Raw genomic sequence first — 19,557 nt, 5'->3', positions numbered from 1 at the left:
TTGGACCCAGGTATTTTCATATTGCATCTTTTCATCCAGGCAGAATGGCAGATGTCTTTCACATCACGAGGCAAAAATGTGCATCTACACATATATTGATTAAATACTTTTACTTTTATTATAATAGATTTTAGGTCAAATGTACAGCTGCCTTCTTACCAAGAGTTAATTGACGTTCACACCTGTCCATAGCATAAAGAATGGAAACAGAGGTAAACATACTCTGTCAGACTCTGTCAGCACCTCTAAAGCCCACTAATTAATATAAATATAAATGTATAAATATATAATTCATATATTTATTGTGGTCTAAAAAAATAAAAAAAATAAAAGTAGAATTAAATGTAGATAAGCACAGAACACACTGGAATCTCCAGGAAGTGTTTTGAGTCTTGTAGCATGAGGATGGAATTCTTAAACACATCTAAACACAACAGATTTAAACATCATCTGTACTGAGGGAGTAGCGTCCGAGCTGGATGTTGAGCCAGATGTTTCTGCGTTGAGCCCAGCCGCCCGGCGCCTCCACCTCGTACAGACGCTCCCGGTGATCCTCGTGCTGCTGCAGGAACTTCCTGCACACTGAACACAACGCAAGACACACAAACACAGTCAGAAGAGGAACACACATCTGCACTGGATTCACATTGCACAACACTGCTCAGCACCACCACTGGATCTCTGTGGGGACTGTGAGGAGCAGGAGGACACGGTTTCCCTGAGTCTTCTAGAGACGTTCAACTTGAATCCAGACCTTGACCTGTAATCAGTGAAACGTTCACTTCATCCTCCCAACCAGAAATGATGAAGAGGAAATGTTTTGAAGATTTACTTGAATTGAATATTGAGATTTGCTAATTCTCTGAAGAGTTACAGAGACGATGCGATGAGTCAAGTCTTGTTACTTTATATTGAACGGAGAGAACAACCATGCTCGAGTCTTCTGGAGAAGAGAAGAGACACAACCCAACTTCTTCTGCAAAAACAAAAACTGTTGATGAATTTAAATTTATTCTCTTCACAATAAACTACATCAATAAACTACAGGGGTCCTCAGTACGACTCATGCTGCACCTCCGCCCAACACTCCCCCCCCTTTCGAAACCACATTTAAATTCACAAGATCCAGATTTTTATTGGATCAGCACCAAAGTTAACACACTCGTAAATATCAGTCCCATAAAACATGTCTACTTTTATCCATCAAGATGTCAAAAACGCTCTCTTACACAATATTAAAGAAAGTGATGGTAAAAGTCTCCTGGATCCACCTCAAATTTAATGAGTTGTGTCTTGGCTCATGTTCCATCCTTGCACCAGGTTTCGTAGAAATCTGTGCCAAACATTTGGAGCAACCCTGCTGACAGACAGGAAGCAAACTGAAGCTGACCTGCCGCCATGCTGGGTGACAACGGAGCGCTGAGTCCCAGGAACTCCTCTGTGGCGAACGAGGAGCAGAAATCCTGAAGCATCTGAAGAGCAGAGCCCCTCCTCCTCCTGCTCCTCCTCACCAGCACGGTGTCCAGGACGGGCAGCAGGTAACAGCGAGCGCTCCGGCCGTCGCACAGGCTGCCTGGAACACAGCGGGGGGGAGTTACTGCAAAACGTATACTAATATAAAACAAGTATTTCTATTTAAACCAGCTGGCAGTTTATTAGATACAGCTGGACATAACAAACATTGCCTAATGCAACAGTCCTCCAATAAATCCTGCTTCATGGGAGTTATGACTTGATGTGATGGAGGATGTCGTGTGTGGAGATGTCGAACTGTTCGTGCTGAGACGTGTTTCTAACGTTTAGACGACCCGCACTTACATGGGGGGGGGGGGGGTGGACAGATTAATGGAAACACATCAGAAGTGATTACAGGAGAGCACATCGCAGAAAATTGACAGCTAAGACAACTTGCTTTTTAGCCACACGTTTGACAACCGGACGTTTTTTCACAGACCTTCTATGTTATTTATCCACTAGAGGGCGCACCACAGAACCGTATAATACTTCAGGATTTGCATTCTGTAATTGGACTAAATTACAATCCGCAGTTCTATGCTCCTGCGAACGAGTGCATTTCCAGTCTACATATATTTTATTCCAGACTCGTATATGATCACCTTGACCTTTAACAACCAAAATCTATTCAATTCATCTTTGAGTCTAATTGAACGTTTGTGTCGAATCTAAAAGGATTCTATTGAGGAGTTCATAAGATAATGTGTTCGAAAGCAAACAAAGATTTTCCCGAGGTCACCGTGACCTTTGACCACCAAATTATAATCAAATCATCCGTGAGTCCAAGTAAACGTTCGTGTCAATCTAAAGAAATGTCCTCAAGATGTCTTTGAGATATCGTGTTCACAAGCATGGGGCAGACGGACAACTTGGAAACATAATGCGGCACGGGACCTTTTTGCTTTAGTTATGGATTCACGAGGAAAACGTGAATGTCGTCGTGAGGGAATGAACATTTTCTCCTGGTGATCACATACGTCTGGTTTTAATTATGCGTTACACAACTCCTTCTTCTTCTTCTTGCAGCATCTGCCTCCACATCTTGTGAATCTGCACATCCCTCTGCTGCAGATGTAAATCACCTGGAGACGTGTTTACGGACTTTGTTTGTGTGCGGCTGTGACCTCATGAGCCAAGAGAAGCCCGGAGCTCTGTGAGTCGTACAGTCACACGGAGGCAAATCATCAGGTGGAAGATTCATTGTGATTTTAAGGGAAGAAAAACACAAAGTTAAAACTAAATTACTCAAGATTTAAATGAAATTTGTCCATCGCACCTTTGTGTTTGACGGAGTAGAAGCCGACAGCCCGGCTGTCCGTCCACAGCAGTTTGCAGCTCTCGGTGCAGGGATGCAGGGAGAACAGCGCCCCCTCCTGTGAAGACCTCTCCACTACCTGACTCAGCAGGAACACGATGAGCCTCTCCATGAGCGACTGCACCTGAGAACAACACGTCCACTTAGGAAGCTCGACAGGAAAGATGAAAGCAAACTGCACAGGTGAAGATGTACGCGACTCTGGAGAAGATTTAAACAATGAAGGAACAAACCTTCCTCTGGCAACGGTCCTGAAATCAGGCTGCACCAAATCCACACACTCATAGAAATCAGATCCCTAAATATGTCTGACTTTTTAGGTCGTGTCTCCTCAAGGGTCAAGGATAGAGGACGTTGCACCTTATTAAGCCACATGAGGCAAAGTGTGATTTGGGACTATTGACGACACAAATCCATTTTATTCAGATGTCCTATCAGCTGTGTGTTGTCCTGATGCCAACATACAAACTTACCAACAACAAACCACATCTGGATTTACTGGACGTCCGTAAAATGTCATCCACACGCCACCACTTCTCACGCAGGTACAAAGCCACAACTGGAAGATCACAGGGGAAACATCAGTCTCTACATGCAAACATACATATCACACACACATGTACATACGACCATTAGACGTGTTTACGTGGACACAATATTCTTATATTAACCAGATTAAGATTCTGAATAAGACGCTGACATGTAGACTGCATGATCACCTGATCCTGAATGGGTCATACTCTGAAAAAACAATATTCACATATAGACACGTGGAGTATTCTAACCTCTGTCTCATTATTTCAACATAATAACATCTTAACCACATTATAACGTCCTGTTGGAGTTTTCACATGACGAGTGTAAACAACATGTGAGCTGGAATATGAAGGAATATTCTCTTAGCAACTTGTGTAAACATCAAAGTCGGAAGAATGTTTATTTCAGAATAAGGTCGATAACAGAATATTGCTGTCCGTGTAAACATAGTCACTGAGCACATAATTAGGAATGCCAAACAACAATAATTACATCTCTTCTTTGCGATCCTGTTTACACTGTTATTGGTATTTTGTATATTACCTTGTGTTTATATTATATTTACTTAGCAAACACATGTTCTCACAAACACACTCACAAAGCAAGGTGTGAATAGAGCACTAAGACAAGAGCCACATGACTAGAGAAGCCGGTGGACGTGTTCCTAATAAAGTGAGCGTGTTGCTGTGCGTGTGGTTTGTGTGTTTCAGTCTCAAACCTTGTGTTGGATCATCAGGAGGATGAAGCGCCAGCAGCGCAGCGTCAGGTCCGTCCTCCTCAAACAGCCGCAGCAGCCTCACGCTGTTCGACGTTATCTCCACCTGAGCAGAGACGAAGAAGAAACACATTCATGAACCTCAACGCTTCCCTTAGATTCTAAAAAGAGTAAATAAAGAGATGATTAAAAAGGTGAGTTTTCTGGATATTGTTGTTTATACTCAACCGTCATGAAAATGAAGTCGTCTCTCACCTTTGACGTCTGTGACAACTCAAACCAGTCGTTACCAGAAGGTCTGGACTCCAGAGAAGAGAGATACTGTTCAGACGCTGATGTCAGGTCAGTGTCGTTCACATCTGGAGAGTCGACAGGGAACATGGCGTCTCAGGGAGCACAGCTGGAGAGGGAACCATGTATGTCACTGATTATTTGATTGATTTCTCATCATTGTATCATGTACTATATATATATATATATATATATGTATATATGTATAATAAAAACAACAATAATGATAATAATTAGTGTTTTTAATACCCTTTTTAAATTCCAGGTAAAGTCATTTCCATGTGTTGTTGTCAGCAGTGAAACAACAATAAGAATTTGGGATGTTGCCTGTGTAACAAACGTCCTTCCACCAAACTACGTTTAAAAATCTGAGAATTTAACGTTTCCTTACTTGTGAAATCTCAGACTAAAGACTGTTCAAACAATTAACGATCTCCGGGTGACGTGTCACTTCCTTGTGGACACATCGGCTCATATTTCCCGTTGATCCGGTTGTCCTGGTAACACGAGTCACAGAAAACACACCTGAAACCGCAGATTCAGCCGCTGTTCCGTGACCTGTGACCTTTCAGCTAAGCTAACGATGCTAACAGGAACATGCGTGTAAACACAATACGCACAAAAACAAATTCACGTACCTTGTACGTTAGAATCATAGACTGTATATAAATAGAATAAACTGTTGTTACGTCCCATAATCCACCTTTAACTTTTCACCTGTAGTTTCCCATAATCCACCTGTGACTTCCCACAATCCACCTGTACCCCCCCATAACTCCCCTGTAGCTGCTTTAACCTGCAGCGCCACCGTCTGGTGGGAAAGAGGAGCTACGTCACTTTGTCCTTCATCAACTCAAGACCCTGAGCTGAGACCGGAAACCGGTCATGTAGACTTCAAGATAAAATATATACAATGTTATTGTTTACTGAAACACAAGTAACAATAAATATCACAACTTTCATGGATATCAAATATAACACGATACAACAGATACTGATGTAATGCGAATGTAAGCACATTGAGACTACTTTATTGTACTGAGATTTTTTTTTATTGTATTTAACTTCATTGTCCTGTGTTTTATGTTATTATCTTGTATTTTATTGTGAAAGCCCTGCACCGGATCTCGCGGTGTGGTTAGCAGTTAGCTTCACTCGTTAGCTGCGGGTTAACGATGGTTTCTCTTCTGACTCGGACTCGTCGGCTCCAGTTTTCTTGTCTCCATCGTTTCCTGCGGAGTTTTAACGTTAAACCTGGAAACGTCACCAGAGTAAGTTCAGTCCAAACTTTGAACCTCGTGTTTTCTTACCAGGTTTAAAGTCCGTGTTGTTTTATCAGAGGAGTGAACGTGAACAATCCAACAGCAGCAGGAGAAGGTCAAAGTTTGTTTGTGTTCATAGACGATCTTTGTTGTTTAATTAGCATCAACACAGGTAATTACAGGTTAATTAGCTGACTGCAAACTTAGCTAGTGAAGAAGTAGCTGTGTTGCTAGTAGCTAACTGTGAACCAGTGCTGCTGTATCAACAATAGTAGTAGTACTAGTAGTAATACTACTAGTAATACTAGTGATAATACAAGTAACCAAACAATGAAGTTAATTAATGTAGTAGAGAGGCTGAAGTTAGCTTAACGTTAGCTTCACTGTAGCTGTTAGCTAACTGTTGACAGTGTGTCAAGCAGCCTGAACTTCCTGTGGCTCCAAATAACTTTATTTTCATCAATTAATTATATCAGTGAGGAAGTAACTCATTAATCATGTATGTTAGATAAACTCAATGTGATTTACTGTGTATATTAATCTAATATAACTGTTGTCATGTCGTACACATTCAGTTCAGGATTGAATCCTTAATAAATCAGTCAATTGTCCAATTCATTGATCTTTGGATCAATAACTTGATTCTCTCAACCAAAAATGTGCATGTGGAGAAAAGCATCATCATCAGTGTTTTTTCTAATAAACATCACACAAACAATTACACCTGTGAGGCCACACTGGGGCTGGAAGCTGTATTTACTTATATGGGCCTCAAAGTCATTTTAATTGAATAATAGATTTAGCTATTAAGTTGTCTACCGAAGTATAAATTCTCTCCATAGCTGAGGGAATTTTAAAGTTTTCCTTGGTTGAGGTAAAACATGAAGACATTTATACCAACTGAGCCACAAAAATATGACAATCAACCTGAGGAATCAAACAAGAGCCAGAGACCAGAAGCTTCCGGCCCTGAAATCCTGTCCCTCGCCTCCAGATTCTACACATTCACATGAGGAACCTGTTTATAGAGACGAGTCACATGTTTCTCTCTCTGCATTAACAAAACAGGCTATTTCAGGAGCACTTTTCAGTTCAAGTGCACAATCTTGTATTGTCGCTGTAGCCTCCCACTCATGACTCACTGTTCTTCACTGTGTGTGTGTGTGTGTGTGTGTATGTGTGTGTGTGTGTACACAGTGTGCGTCTCTGGACAGTGCTCTCTCTGCATTCAGGTCTATATGTGGTGAGGACGGCGTCTCACTGGGTGAAGCTGTCAGAGAGCAACATGGCAAAGATGAGTCTTTGCACAGGTTTGTGGATTTCACTCAGCGACACAGACACACACACACACACATGTTGTGTCTTTAATGTATTTTACATACATTAAATCCCGGATAAAGTCGAGTTGTATGACATTACGACACCAGGGGTTTGAGAACAGAATAACTGAACCAAAAGGCGAAGGAAACACTACAAAGCCACATCAGCACGTCCACAATCTTGAAAGTGATGTTATTTGCACACAGACATGTTGTCACTCATCCTGCTGACAAATAATTTCTTTATAATGACTATAAATATGATGTCTCGTTGCTGTTCTTCAGGTGTTGTCCTCCAGATGTGGTGCTGTTTCCTAGTTGTGTGGAGGAGGTCAGTGCTCTGGCTAAAGTCTGCCACCGTCATCGCCTCCCCATCATCCCTTTCGGCACCGGGACGGGCCTGGAGGGAGGCGTCAGTGCAGTGAAGGTGAGGAGAATAGACACGTGCATGTTTTTAACGACGCTCTTGAAATGAAGGCAGTGATAAAAGTAACATGTTGTTGACTATTATGTGTATTTGTACACAACACACGCACTAGACTGTATGTGCACATGTTTCTTCCTTTAGGGTGGCGTGTGCTTCAGTCTGAGGAACATGGACCAGGTTCTGGATCTCCACCAGGAGGACTTTGACGTGACGGTGGAGCCGGGTGTGACTCGGAAGGCTCTGAACTCCTACCTGAGAGACACCGGCCTGTGGTTTCCTGTCGGTCAGTTGCACTGATCCACAGCTTTCAACGTCTTCTTCAGGAATAAAAGTTTACACATCTTTGTTTTGTTTAAATCAGTTTCTAGCTGATGTTGAGGGTGTTTAAATTCATACCTCCAGCAGAGGGTGATATTGGACAAGATAACAAGCCCCAAAGTGATTTTTCATCTCAATGAAAACAAAGTGAGGATTTAATGATGTTAAAACAGTACAGAGTTAATTATTTTTTATCAGTTCAGTGTCAGTGTTCCAGGATTGTTTTAGATTTAGGGAGTAATGTCAGAAACACTCGTGATGTGTTGTTTACTCCCTCAGATCCTGGAGCTGACGCGTCTCTGTGTGGTATGGCAGCTACCAGTGCATCCGGGACGAATGCAGTGCGTTACGGAACCATGAGGGAAAACGTTCTGAACCTGGAGGTGGTGCTCGCTGACGGCACCGTCGTACACACAGCCGGGAAGGGCCGACGCCCCAGGTGACAACTTTACCCTTTTACTGATGTCATGGCTTTCCGGTACAACACGTGGAAACAGAAGAATATATTTTCATCTTCAAGCCACAAATATTCAACTTATTCGAATGCAGCATCAAACCTCCTCATTCCTGTTTCCTTCTCCTTCACTTTCTTTCTTTAGGAAGACGTCAGCAGGCTACAACCTGACCAACCTGTTTGTGGGCTCAGAGGGAACCCTGGGCATCATCACTAAGACGACGCTGCGGCTGTACGGCATCCCAGAGTCAGTGGTGTCGGCCGTCTGCTCGTTCCCCTCCATCCAGGATGCCGTGGACAGCACCGTGCAGGTCCTGCAGGCTGGAGTAGCCATCGCTCGCATTGGTGAGGAGATGATGCCCAGCATTCATACAGTCGGGTATGAATGAACCTTGGTCTTATTCCCAGGTTAACTCGGCCTGGTCTGGCCAACACGTGACGCTCAATGTTAACGTCATATTCCAACAAGAGGCTGATTTGTCGGGTAAAACAGCCACAGACAGATGGAGGATGAGTCTGGAACAACTGGGTCAAGCGAAGGAAGAGATGAACCTTTATTGATCTCCTCCAGTAGGTGGATAATAGAATCCTGCAGCAGGAATGGGTGAAAGAATTCACAGTGAAAATAGATCGATATCAGTTATTGGCAGATGTGAAATATGTTTACGACCGTTGAACAACAGTCTGAAGAACGAAGGCCTCATCCACACTCGTATGTTTTAGATTTAAAATGCATCACACTAACAGTTGTTTTCCGTGTGTGTGTGTGTGTGTGTGTGTGTGTGTGTGTGTGTGTGTGTGTGTGTGTGTGTGTGTGTGTGTGTGTGTGTGTGTGTGTGTGTGTGTGTGTGTGTGTGTGTGTGTGTGTGTGTGTTATCCAGAGTTTCTGGATGATGTGATGATCGACGCGTGCAACAGGTTCAGTTGTCTCTCGTACCCTGTGATGCCAACGCTGTTCCTGGAGTTCCACGGTTCTGAGCAAAGCCTGAAGGAACAAGTCAACACAACTGGTGTGTAAATGACACACACTGCATTGTGTTGTAGATAAAATGTAAATAGATCAGATTAAACCAGAGAAGGTAAAAGATGTGTCTCCACTTCTCAGTATTGAGAAATGCAGCCAAAATATCCTGGATACAAACGAGCCATGATAGCAAGGTCCTGCTGATTCACATGTTCGGCTGTCAATCATGACGTTTCAGCCCATTTTTATATCATCAAATAACCAATTAAAATTAAACTTACCTGAAAAATTTACCCAACAAACAATAGTGTGTTAAGAAAAACCTAAAACGACAGAATTTACCTTTGAGAACAAATTATTCAATGTGTACTTTGATTTTGAGTTTAGTTTTTAGTCCATGTCCCTTCTGTTAACACAGAGTCAGCCACCAGGGGGCAATCAAGACGCTTTGGCTTCACTTCACTTTATTTAAGGTATATGTTACAGACGTGGAGTTTAACAGTGTCTCGTCTGCTGTGTTCCTGTCGTCACAGAGGAAATCACTCAGAGTAACAGAGGCTCAGACTTCCAGTGGGCTCAAGATGCAGAAACGAGGGAGCGTCTGTGGAAAGCTCGTCATGACGCCTGGTACGCGGCTCTGGCTCTCAGACCTGGCTGCAAGGTGAACAACGCCTGCTGCCTCTTCACCGAAGGGATGTGGATACACTAAAATACACAGGGTCTCAGACCGGAGGTTCCTCAACCAGGGTTTAGGACCACGAGACACTGAGGCTTCCAGAAATCAAATACAATTTAAAAACTATTATGAATTACATGTTTTATCCATGACTGTTACAACCGATTAGCTTTAAGATAGTTCTTTAATCAATGTGTGTGTGTGTGCACAGGCCTACGCCACCGATGTGTGTGTCCCTCTTTCTCGACTGCCCCAAATCCTCGTGGAGACGAAAGAGGACTTGATTGAAAACAGACTGACAGGTGAGCAGTGATGTCCACTCAGCATTAATGTGAAAACTGGACAAAAGACAAAACCTCCTCAGCCGTCAGTTCTCTTTATCTGATTAGTTATTTTCTATGTAAAGTAATAACACTAATAAAATGATCAATGAGCAGAATATGTCTCCTTCAAATGAATGCGTCTGTCTCCAGGTCCCATAGCGGGTCACGTGGGAGACGGTAACTTCCACTGCCTGCTGCTGGTCGACCCCAGCGACCCCGAGGAGCTGCACCGGGTCCATCTGTTCACTGAGAGACTGGCCAGGTAATACGTCTCTGACACGTCTCACTGTGTCTCTAATCATCCACCTGAGACTCGTGCTTCAGATTTGTGAACTATTTTAGTTTCATCAGAATCATCTTTATTTGACACCTTTGCTGAAGCACATCCGTAGTTGAAGGTCAGATATTTACAACAGCAGCGATAAAGAACAGGATTTCTTGATGAAAACTTCAAGTGCACGTTCTAAGCTTCAGTGACTGTTCAGCCCTGAGGGCCAAAATCAGCCTCCTGGTGAGGGCTCAGCCTCAGAGACCGTTTCTGTGTGAGGAGTTGAGACGTCTGGATGAAGCTGGAGCTCCTGCTGCTCTGTCACTTTAAAAGGAGTCAGCTCAGGTGCCTCAGACATCTGATAAGGATCCTCCAGGGCTGCTTCCTCTGGAGGCTTTGCAGTCATGTCCCCGGGGGAAGACGCAGAACTCACTGCAGAGATTATTTCTCCCACCTGTCCTGGGAAAGAGACTCAGGATCCCCCAGGAGGAGCTGGAGAGCGAAGCTGGACGTACGGATCACCTTGTTTAGTCCAAGTCTGAAAACAGCAGCTTCAGCTTTAGTCCTTTTCTTTGGTTTAATGAAAAATATAGTGACATCATTAACATGTTGCAGTTGAAGGCCGTGGCTGGAGACACAGGTTTCATTCTGCAGTGAAGTAATGAGGCTTGTTTCCCTGCAGGCGAGCTCTGGCCATGGACGGTACGTGTACAGGGGAGCACGGAGTGGGTTTAGGGAAGAGAGCGCTGCTGCGTGAGGAGATGGGACCCACGGCCATCCAGGTCATGCAGGGTCTCAAAGACGTCCTCGACCCCGATAACGTGATGAATCCCGGGAAAGTTCTTCAGCCACGAGAAATATGAACTGTGTTTTAGTCAGTGAACTTGGAGAATCTTCTGATCTGCTCACCGTGCACGGCTTAAAGACTGATGTCGCAATGCAGCTGCTTATTTCCAATAATCAAATGTGAAAGATAAGATCCCAAACCAACGCTGTTATTTAAAATCTGTGAAAATATAGATGGACAACATGAAGTCTATACTTTCTTTTACGGGATGATCTAAAAATATAATTGAATATAGAAAATCAAGAATGTTTAGTTTTTTAAAGGATGATCAAACAGTTGATTATCCGGTAAGACGACACATTACGACAGTCAGGGATTTGCAAATCTGTCTAATGCTCATTTAGAAAAATGGACAAAGCGAAAGCAGAAAACTTCATAAAACCAGGACGCACGTCTGAAAACATCTTCATTACAACAGTGTCAGAAGTTCAAGCTGCTTCACAGGTTGACTCCAGGGGACCAAACCAAGCGTGGTGCCTCATGCGTGACGCAGAGACACTCAACAGGTCGTCTGTAGTCCACTGATTAAGATGATAAATATCTGTTTGTTTACTGTCAGTCTCCATTATAATTATCACCCTGATGATGGATTTGAGGTCAAATTAAGGCCAAAGTGTTCAGAGAATACACAGAGAAAAAACTGAGCAACCAAATGAATACATGTGAAGTTTGTGCCTTTCTTAAATACACGTGTGTTCCTAAAGACCACTTTTCTAATCCCTGCTCTTTATGGAGAGTTTATATCTGGTCAATAATTGATTAGTTCACATCTATTACAACAAACCTTGAGTTGCCAAGTTGAAAAATTGTCTGTTTATTCTTTCTTTATGTTAGTTATTCAGATATAAATGTGGATCATGAGTAAATATTTGGGTGTTTCTCTCGACTTAGTTTTGCTTCAGTTGCTCGTAAATGGATTCTGATGCCACAGCTTTGTTTTCCCAGAAACGCTGCAGTAGACGGATTAAAGAGCTAAAAAGACGTCAAAGGATGAACCTCTGCCAGAGGAATTATTCTTATCACCAAATGACTTATTAATTACGTTTTATTATTTATTCAGATTGATTAGTCCAGTTCTTCAGGTTGAATGGGGGAGTCTTTATAAAGTTCTGCGTGGCTGTGAGTTTTGCTGCTCTACTTTGATTGTGAACAAACTGCCATCGAATCAACACAGATCGTTTGTGTTAAACTGGATTTATCTCCTGCACAGTTTTGTCTATATTCATGCAAATGTATTTATATTATTTTAGATTGAATGTGAAAGAACAAAAATAAAAGTCCTAGCCGTCCAAACACTTCTGGCCTGGAGTGTAATGTAGAAATATTGTCTATTATAAATGTGTGTAAAACCTTCAGAGTCGCTGTTTATTTTAGGACAAATTAAATCACCAGACAACAGATTTACAGCCCTGTGGTCTTCTGGGTTTTCTGCCTGTTGTCTTTTATTTATACATAAACTGTATGAGGACGTTTCTCACTGTGTGAGAGGGGACGAGACCATTTATAGACCTGCTGTCGTTCCAGCAGGACAGATTAATACCTGGTGGAGTGAGGACTTCACCTTATTGGGAAGTGAGAGACTGTACGGGAGCCACAGACTGTGAAGAAACAAAGAGCCAAACGGAATAAAACCAACCTAATTACACGCACACATGCACGCGCAGGATTAGACCGAGTAATCCTAAACAAAACATGTGAGCCTGTAATCCCAATAATTTAGCATATGGCGGAAAAATCGGTGCATAACCCGTTAATGACGACAATATGGTGGTCTGGCTGGATGCCTGGAAGTGGGGGGGGGGTGTTATACACGAGTCAGAAAATAATTGACACACAAAACAAAATAAAAGGTCACTATTCCACAACCCTGCAGGTTACAGTTAAAACCCTTTTGAAAAGCAACTCCTTGGATTTTACTGCAGAAAATGAGACAGAAATATGAGACAATTAACTTTAAGACCTGTTGTATCTTTTCCATTGAAAACCACAGCAACAAGTCAGAAGCTGCTGTAGTGACGTGGATCGTACCATGTTTTGAACAGGTAGAGTTAATCATCTGTCAACTGGTCTAATTAAGGCACTTTTAACACTTAACGACCTTTAAATATTTCTTCTCGATGTGTTGAAGCGTGCACTCTGCTCAGTGGAATCTGAAACCAACGCTAATGTTTCCTCTGCAGTCGCTCACAGCTTCTGACTTCCTGAAGCGTATTGAAGTGGTTCACTCAGACAATATACTGCTGGTTAACCAGAATGAGCCCTTCAGGGTCAAACTAATTGATTTTTGGCACGTCCGTCTCCAGAGGACACACTTGGGAAGCTGCTCCAGCCTTCGTGTTACCGGTAGGTTCAATGTGCAGAGCTCATCATTTAATATGTGTGTTCGATGTAAATGATCCAACAGTAATTGTCAGTGCAGATGCTGAATTTGACAAAGTACTGAACAGATCTTGTTTGTACACAGTTCACCTGAAGTCCCCCTGAGCCTCCTCTTCTCTGAGACCGTTGACTTGTGGAGTCGTGGCTGCTTGTTTCTCTTTTTGTATCTTGGCAACAACCCGATGCGAGAACCAGGAAGTGAGTAACCAAATATATGTTCATTTAAATACAAATACTCGACGTGGGCTGATGTGGTTCCTTATGTTCTCACTCCAGATGAAAGTGCTTGTTGACACGCTGGTCCAAGGATTCCCCCCCCCCCCCCCCCCCCCCCCCCAAGAGAAGGCTCTGTCACACCCCCTCCTCACGATGGTCCATCTAAACAACATCTGCAGCCCATAGTGAGTAACTGGGTTTTGGTTTCAGCACCTTATTGAATTAATGGAAACATTTATTTACTGATTGAGTGATCCTCTAATGTGTTGTTATGCAGATTCTCTGGATAAAGTGGAGGGGGGGGGGGATTAGACGACCACGACGACGATGAGTTTTTCTCATATAGTGTAGTTGAGGAAGAGGCTGAGGAAGAAGAGGCTGAGGAGGAAGAGGCTTCGGCCATCCCTTCTTCATGTGACGCAGGCTCAGCTCATGTGTGAGGATACAGCAGCAGCAGAGGCCCTTATGAGGGCGTCCAGCTGAAGTCACAGAGGTTATGACTCAGCTGAAGACTCGGCACCTTCCTCCTCACACACAAACGATGCAATATCCTCCTGATCAGGGGAAGTTAGGAGTTTAAAAAACAGCCCTGACATGCTCACTTTTCAGTTTAAAAGCACCAGACACTGAAATCATGAGCGTGATCTTCCAACCTGATTAATTTACTTTACTTGATCGACCTTGTGATGCTGCTGGAGGTCAAACCGCTGCCAGGGATTTGAGTCAAGCACCAAACCAGGTCGGACATTTTATCAGATTCTGCCTCAATAGTAAAGTCTGTTTGTAAGTGTGTGTTTTTTCAAACTAAATAAATCAATAACATATTAAGTTCCAGTATCTAACGATGCAGATGAGAAGCTGAAGCAGGTTGAAGATAAATAAAAAGAGACGACTTAAACTGAAGCTCTAAGAGAAGTGGGCAGGTCTCACCGGTGTATGACTCTTCATACAGGCCCCTGAAGCGGGTGGGGGCCCCTGACCCCCCCCCCCCCCCCCCCCCCCCCCCACCGCTGGGCTGCGTTTATCTTCATCCTACTTGTTCAGACAGTTCCTCTCCACACCTGGAGCCATGTCGCATCACAGACACACAACCCAGACCACAACTGACAGAGCTGAGGGGTTCACTGACAGAAACATCCCATCCATCATCTGTACTGCTTATCACAGGGGGAGCCGGAGTCAGCCGAGGCAGGGACATCCTGGACAGGTCCAACATCCAGAGACACACAGCCACTCTACATGTCTCTGGACTGTGGGAGGACGCAGGAGAACCTGCAGAGGAACCACACAGACACAGGGAGACCCAGACGGAACAGGGAACCTTCTCACTGTGAGGGGACTATGATATATAAATAATAATAATAATTATAAACTTTATGCTTCTTTCAACGGTTACAAGGTGCTTAACAATTTGAAAATGTTAAAATACACAATGGGACACAATTAAACGTAATTTGAAGAACACACAGTGTTAAAGCACAAATACAAAAATAAAACTTGTTACAGATGATTAAAGAGAAAAATAAAAGATAAAATAAAACATAGTAAAAATGATTAAAACAGTATAAGATCAGAACTCGAGGGATAAAGCTATAAAAATGTGTGTTTAAGATTTAAAAGAGTTTTATCATTTTGAATCTACTAATCTTTATCATTACGTCAGATTGCACAAACTAATAATAATAACTTGATTTGTATATTTGTATATTATTATGTTGGAGTCATTCAAAATGAATGACCCTCTTCCAGGTGCAAGTTATAAACCACCGGTTGTGATCTAAAGGTCTTTGTTTAGTTTTAAATGATTTAAAATGCTTTAGGTGAACCACTGGATGCAAAGTGGGGCAGATGCCGCTGCTCCGGGCTCCGGGGGCTCCGGGGGCTGGTCTCCTCCCAGCTCTGCCTCCTGTCCTCGGTGTTTATGATCCGAGGCTGCGCGCTGAGCGGCTCCATTGTCTGAGCGGCAGCGGCAGCAGCGGCGGAGCGGAGCGGCATCACTGTGACCCCGATCCCCGGGAGGAGGCCACCGCTGCTCGGGGAGCCCCGGAGCGGACACGGCGCGGTTCTGTTCGTCACCAGGGTTTTTTTTTTTTTTTTTTGTAATCTCGTCGCGGCTCCGAGACGGACCGTGTTCCTGCGGCGGGCGCACCGAGCAACAGTTGTCACGATGTCTGCGAGCAGATGAGGCCGGAGCCGCGGAGCGATCACTGCGGCGCTGTCGAGCTCCGGGCTGCCGCGTCCCGCCTGCGATGATCCCGCCGTGCGCCTAACCGCCCGGGGGACGGCGAAGGGAGCCTGGTGAAGCCTCGCGTCTGCCCGACATTCCTCCGTCGCTCGATCGGCCACACGCTCGCGCACGCACCCGGCGGAGGCGAGGTTTCCGTCTGCGGGTGAATCCGGACGACCGGCGGGGGCTCATGCTCCGCTCCGCAGGGAAACGGGCTGTTGCGTCTGCGGAGAGTTGACGAGCCTGCGGAGACACGCGGACAGACAGACAGGCAGGAGGCCGAGAGACAGACAGGGAGCGAGGGGAGGGGGCCACAGCCTGGTTCGGCTCTCTCGACCCGCAGCGGATCGAGCCGAGCCCCCTCCTGTTTCCGCCCAGAGCCGCCACCCAGTCGTCCCCCGCTTTGGATGGGGGGAAAGCAGAGCACGGCGGGGCGGCCCCGGGGCGCTTTCCCCGGTGTCTCCACGGATGACAGCGCGGTGCCACCCTCGGCCCACTTCGGCCACTACCGGCCGAGCGGCACGATGGGCCTGCGGAGCCGCTCGGTGAGCTCCGTCGCCGGGATGGGCATCGACCACAGCCCCGCCGTGCCCTTCGGCTTCTACACCCCCAGAGGGACGGACTCGGACCGGGCCGGAGGGGGGTCAGGGGGCACCACAGCCGCCCCCCACCACGGCACCGGGTACCAGGACTCTGGGGGAGGAGGGCACCACACGGACGGGGTTCTCTATCTGGGGTCCCGGGGGTCGCTGGCTGACACCTTGCCCCTGCACATCGCACCCCGCTGGTTCAGCGCGCACAGCGGTAAGGACACACACACATGCACACTAACACACATCTGGACATGCACACTAACACACATCTGCACATGCACACACACATGCACACGCCCTTCAGCCTGATTTTGTTGACACTGGAGGATTAATCATCACAGGAAACCACACACACACACACACACACACACACACACACACACACACACACACACACACACACAAGCAGTCCACGCACATCGGCTCCTCCTCCGCCCACACGCACGCACACCTTGTTTACCTGCAGGTGGGAGAGACACCAATGCAGTGCCATTAAATGTCAGTGCTGTGAAGGGACGTGCAGCTCAGGCCTGAGGATGCAGAGAAACAAACAGCAGGAGAACAGAGAGAATAGGCGCCTGCAGGCTTAAAACACAGGCTGACATGCATGTGTGTGTGTGACTGAGGAGGGTCACACACACACACACACACACACACACACACACTGACACACACTGACACACACTGAGAGATGCAGGGGCCTTGGGCAGCTCTCCCACATTTAATACTTGACATTATTCTGCAGGTAAATGCCTGAAATTGAAAATATTGACTCCTACAGCTTCGGCTAAAAGACAAAAAGGTGCTTTTAAAAGCATCCATTTGGTCAAACGCTCCCCCGACGGTGCTATTAATAGGTGGTTTCATCAACCGAGAGAAGTGCTGTTGCTCTGCGTGGGGAGGGGTGGCCGTTGGGTTTGGTGAACATAACGTCGCAGGGTGTTGCTTCGTGTTGACTGTGGCCGCCGCTGCACCGTCTGCATAGGTCATTCCTTGTTGTGTGAAATGACAGTAATAAGCCTGTTGCCAAATCTGGGTCTGAGTCAATTAGCCCTGCGATTAGTGAGGAGCGAGGGAGGGAGGGAGGGAGGGAGGGAGGTGAGGCAGGACGGGGGAGGAGGGTTTCGAGGTTTGTCAGTGATGGATGATGACGATTCTGTGGCTGAACCGATGAGATATGATGCACTTTGCTGTCGCTGCAGGGAAACCGTGGACGCATGCACGTCGACACATGCACACACATGTTGACACGCACGTAAACAAATCCTTCACCACATGGCCACAGCTGGTTCGCTTCCAACTGCATCCACAGGAACACACGCACAGACACTCGGCAACAAAGTCCTTGAGGAAGATTAGACACACTCCTCTTTCTCTCTCACACACTCACACTCACACACACACTCACACACATGCACATGCACATGCACAGCGAGCCAGGTCCCCAGGCTCTCATTACTAAAGCCCTGACCGGCTCACAGCAGGAGAATAGCAAGTTGGATATCAACATCTCGGCTGTTTTTCTCTTGCCTACATTGCCTAGCGACTCTGCTGTGCGTTCATATCAGTGGGAGGAGATAACAGGGCTGGGTCGGGGGAAGTGGGGGCGTCTGCAGAGGAAAACCGAGGAAGATGCACACGTCAGAAACACAGGCTGCAGATTTGGGCCTCGAGGGAAATGGTCAAAGTACAGGAAAACGCCACGATGTCCATAACCTCCACGAACACATTCTACATGTGAACGTGCAGAATCTGAGTAGATTTTGCAGATGGAAGCTTCTGGTTTTCGTTTCAGGTTTGACTCAATCTCGTTTTCAAACAGGCTTTGGCGGCGCTGGTAAACAGTTTGTGTCCGAATGCATCGGCCCATCTGCGTTTTAGTTCATCTATACAAGTAGCTGTGAAAAGATAGCAGGCAAAATGTCGTCTGCAGCTAGAACACCTACAGAAAGTATCACTGTTTGTGTTTTGTGTGGAGAAACGTTCGACTCCTGTGAGAAAAGAAACCAGTCGCACTTTAAACATGGAGAACAGAAGATGGCGTCTCGGCCCTGATGTCTGCTGTCTGCACGGGAAGGCCCCAAAACATCGGCCTTGGCGCCCAGAGGTTTATTTATTGTCAGATGACAGGCGATGGGCTCAGAGATAATAACGTCCAAGTCTAAATCCTCTCCCACAGTGATTACCATAAGGGTGTGGTCAGCAGAAAAGGTGAAGCTGGTGGCGGCCATGTTGCAGAGGTCAAAGCAGCAATAACAAGAGGGTGAAAAGACGGGAGACATGTTTAAATGATCAAAACCACAGCGATGAATCGTGTGTTTTGGAGGCTGCCGCTGAGAGAGGGTGCACACCTCAGCCTCGGGCAAGATCACATAAGAAAGATTGACAGCCCATCAAGTGGAATTGCAGGAGCAGACGGCGAGGACCTGACAGTCTGAGCGGGGGAAAGGGCAGGGCCGACAACAGCTTCAATCTGTTATATCCGTTCTTTCCTCTCGGTGACGGGATGCGTGTGCAGACGAGGGCGGAGGCAGATACAGCGAGCTACAGCCTCGGGTATCTGATGAGGGTCGCTCTCTCCGACATGTCACAGCTTTAATGCTCCAGGAAAAGATCGCAGTGGATTGTGCGCAGTTTAATTTGTCAAGAACTGACGCGGAGATCTGGATGTTTCTGATCTCAATACATGTCTATGTGATATGGGGATAGTGCTCTTCTAGTTTGTTTGTTTCTTAGCAGAATTACGCAAAATTACCAAACAGATTTCCACCAAATTTGGGTGGAACTCCCATGATCCTTCGCTGCTTCACGACGTCAACAAACCAGGTCCTTTTGCTGTTGTTTTGATTGAGAGACTCCTGGTGGCTGGAGTTTGTGAAGAAGTATAAACGAGCTCCTCCTTGGTCCATAT

General features: G+C 45.5%; 3 protein-coding genes and 2 long non-coding RNA genes across 10 annotated transcripts in view; 3 read left to right on the top strand and 2 right to left on the bottom strand.

Annotated features, from left to right (window-relative positions):
• Window positions 1-325: 325 nt before the first annotated feature.
• On the bottom strand, window positions 326-5,154 carry fam169b (family with sequence similarity 169 member B). Of its 6 annotated transcripts, XM_034587920.1 has the most exons (8): window positions 5,112-5,130; window positions 4,899-4,945; window positions 4,338-4,482; window positions 4,086-4,188; window positions 3,304-3,389; window positions 2,792-2,954; window positions 1,391-1,573; window positions 326-582 (listed from the first exon to the last, which is right to left on the bottom strand). In XM_034587920.1, the coding sequence occupies exons 3-8, from the start codon at window positions 4,461-4,463 to the stop codon at window positions 440-442; spliced, it is 804 nt and encodes a 267-aa protein (XP_034443811.1). In that variant the 5' UTR covers window positions 4,464-4,482; window positions 4,899-4,945; window positions 5,112-5,130; the 3' UTR covers window positions 326-439. The 6 variants fall into 6 exon arrangements, with proteins under 6 accessions (XP_034443811.1, XP_034443815.1, XP_034443810.1 ...); XM_034587924.1 differs by lacking the exons at window positions 4,899-4,945; window positions 5,112-5,130 and adding an exon at window positions 5,133-5,154; XM_034587919.1 differs by lacking the exon at window positions 5,112-5,130 and having other exon boundaries at window positions 4,899-5,096.
• LOC117763061 lies at window positions 2,385-4,186 on the top strand. Its single transcript, XR_004614114.1, has 3 exons — window positions 2,385-2,703; window positions 2,812-3,013; window positions 4,078-4,186. It is a non-coding gene; the product is annotated as an uncharacterized LOC117763061 (long non-coding RNA).
• Window positions 5,155-5,545: 391 nt separating the features above from the next.
• On the top strand, window positions 5,546-12,634 carry ldhd (lactate dehydrogenase D). The gene is made up of 11 exons (XM_034588691.1): window positions 5,546-5,644; window positions 6,833-6,945; window positions 7,240-7,381; window positions 7,523-7,664; window positions 7,979-8,138; window positions 8,299-8,498; window positions 9,035-9,163; window positions 9,651-9,778; window positions 10,005-10,095; window positions 10,267-10,378; window positions 11,067-12,634. The coding sequence occupies exons 1-11, from the start codon at window positions 5,549-5,551 to the stop codon at window positions 11,245-11,247; spliced, it is 1,494 nt and encodes a 497-aa protein (XP_034444582.1). The 5' UTR covers window positions 5,546-5,548; the 3' UTR covers window positions 11,248-12,634.
• Window positions 12,635-14,153: 1,519 nt separating this feature from the next.
• On the bottom strand, window positions 14,154-17,199 carry LOC117763519. The gene is made up of 3 exons (XR_004614179.1): window positions 17,107-17,199; window positions 14,717-15,098; window positions 14,154-14,533 (listed from the first exon to the last, which is right to left on the bottom strand). It is a non-coding gene; the product is annotated as an uncharacterized LOC117763519 (long non-coding RNA).
• znrf1 (zinc and ring finger 1) overlaps window positions 15,666-19,557 on the top strand; it is a 29,849-nt gene continuing 25,957 nt past the window's right edge. The window contains exon 1 of the mRNA XM_034588701.1: window positions 15,666-16,857. Coding sequence (XP_034444592.1) covers window positions 16,461-16,857 — 397 coding nt within the window. The 5' untranslated portion in view covers window positions 15,666-16,460. The remainder of the gene's footprint in view (window positions 16,858-19,557) is intronic.

This window comes from Hippoglossus hippoglossus, chromosome 6, assembly GCF_009819705.1.
Source record: "Hippoglossus hippoglossus isolate fHipHip1 chromosome 6, fHipHip1.pri, whole genome shotgun sequence".
Taxonomy (NCBI): domain Eukaryota; kingdom Metazoa; phylum Chordata; class Actinopteri; order Pleuronectiformes; family Pleuronectidae; genus Hippoglossus; species Hippoglossus hippoglossus.
This window is presented reverse-complemented; position numbering and strand designations above follow the sequence as displayed.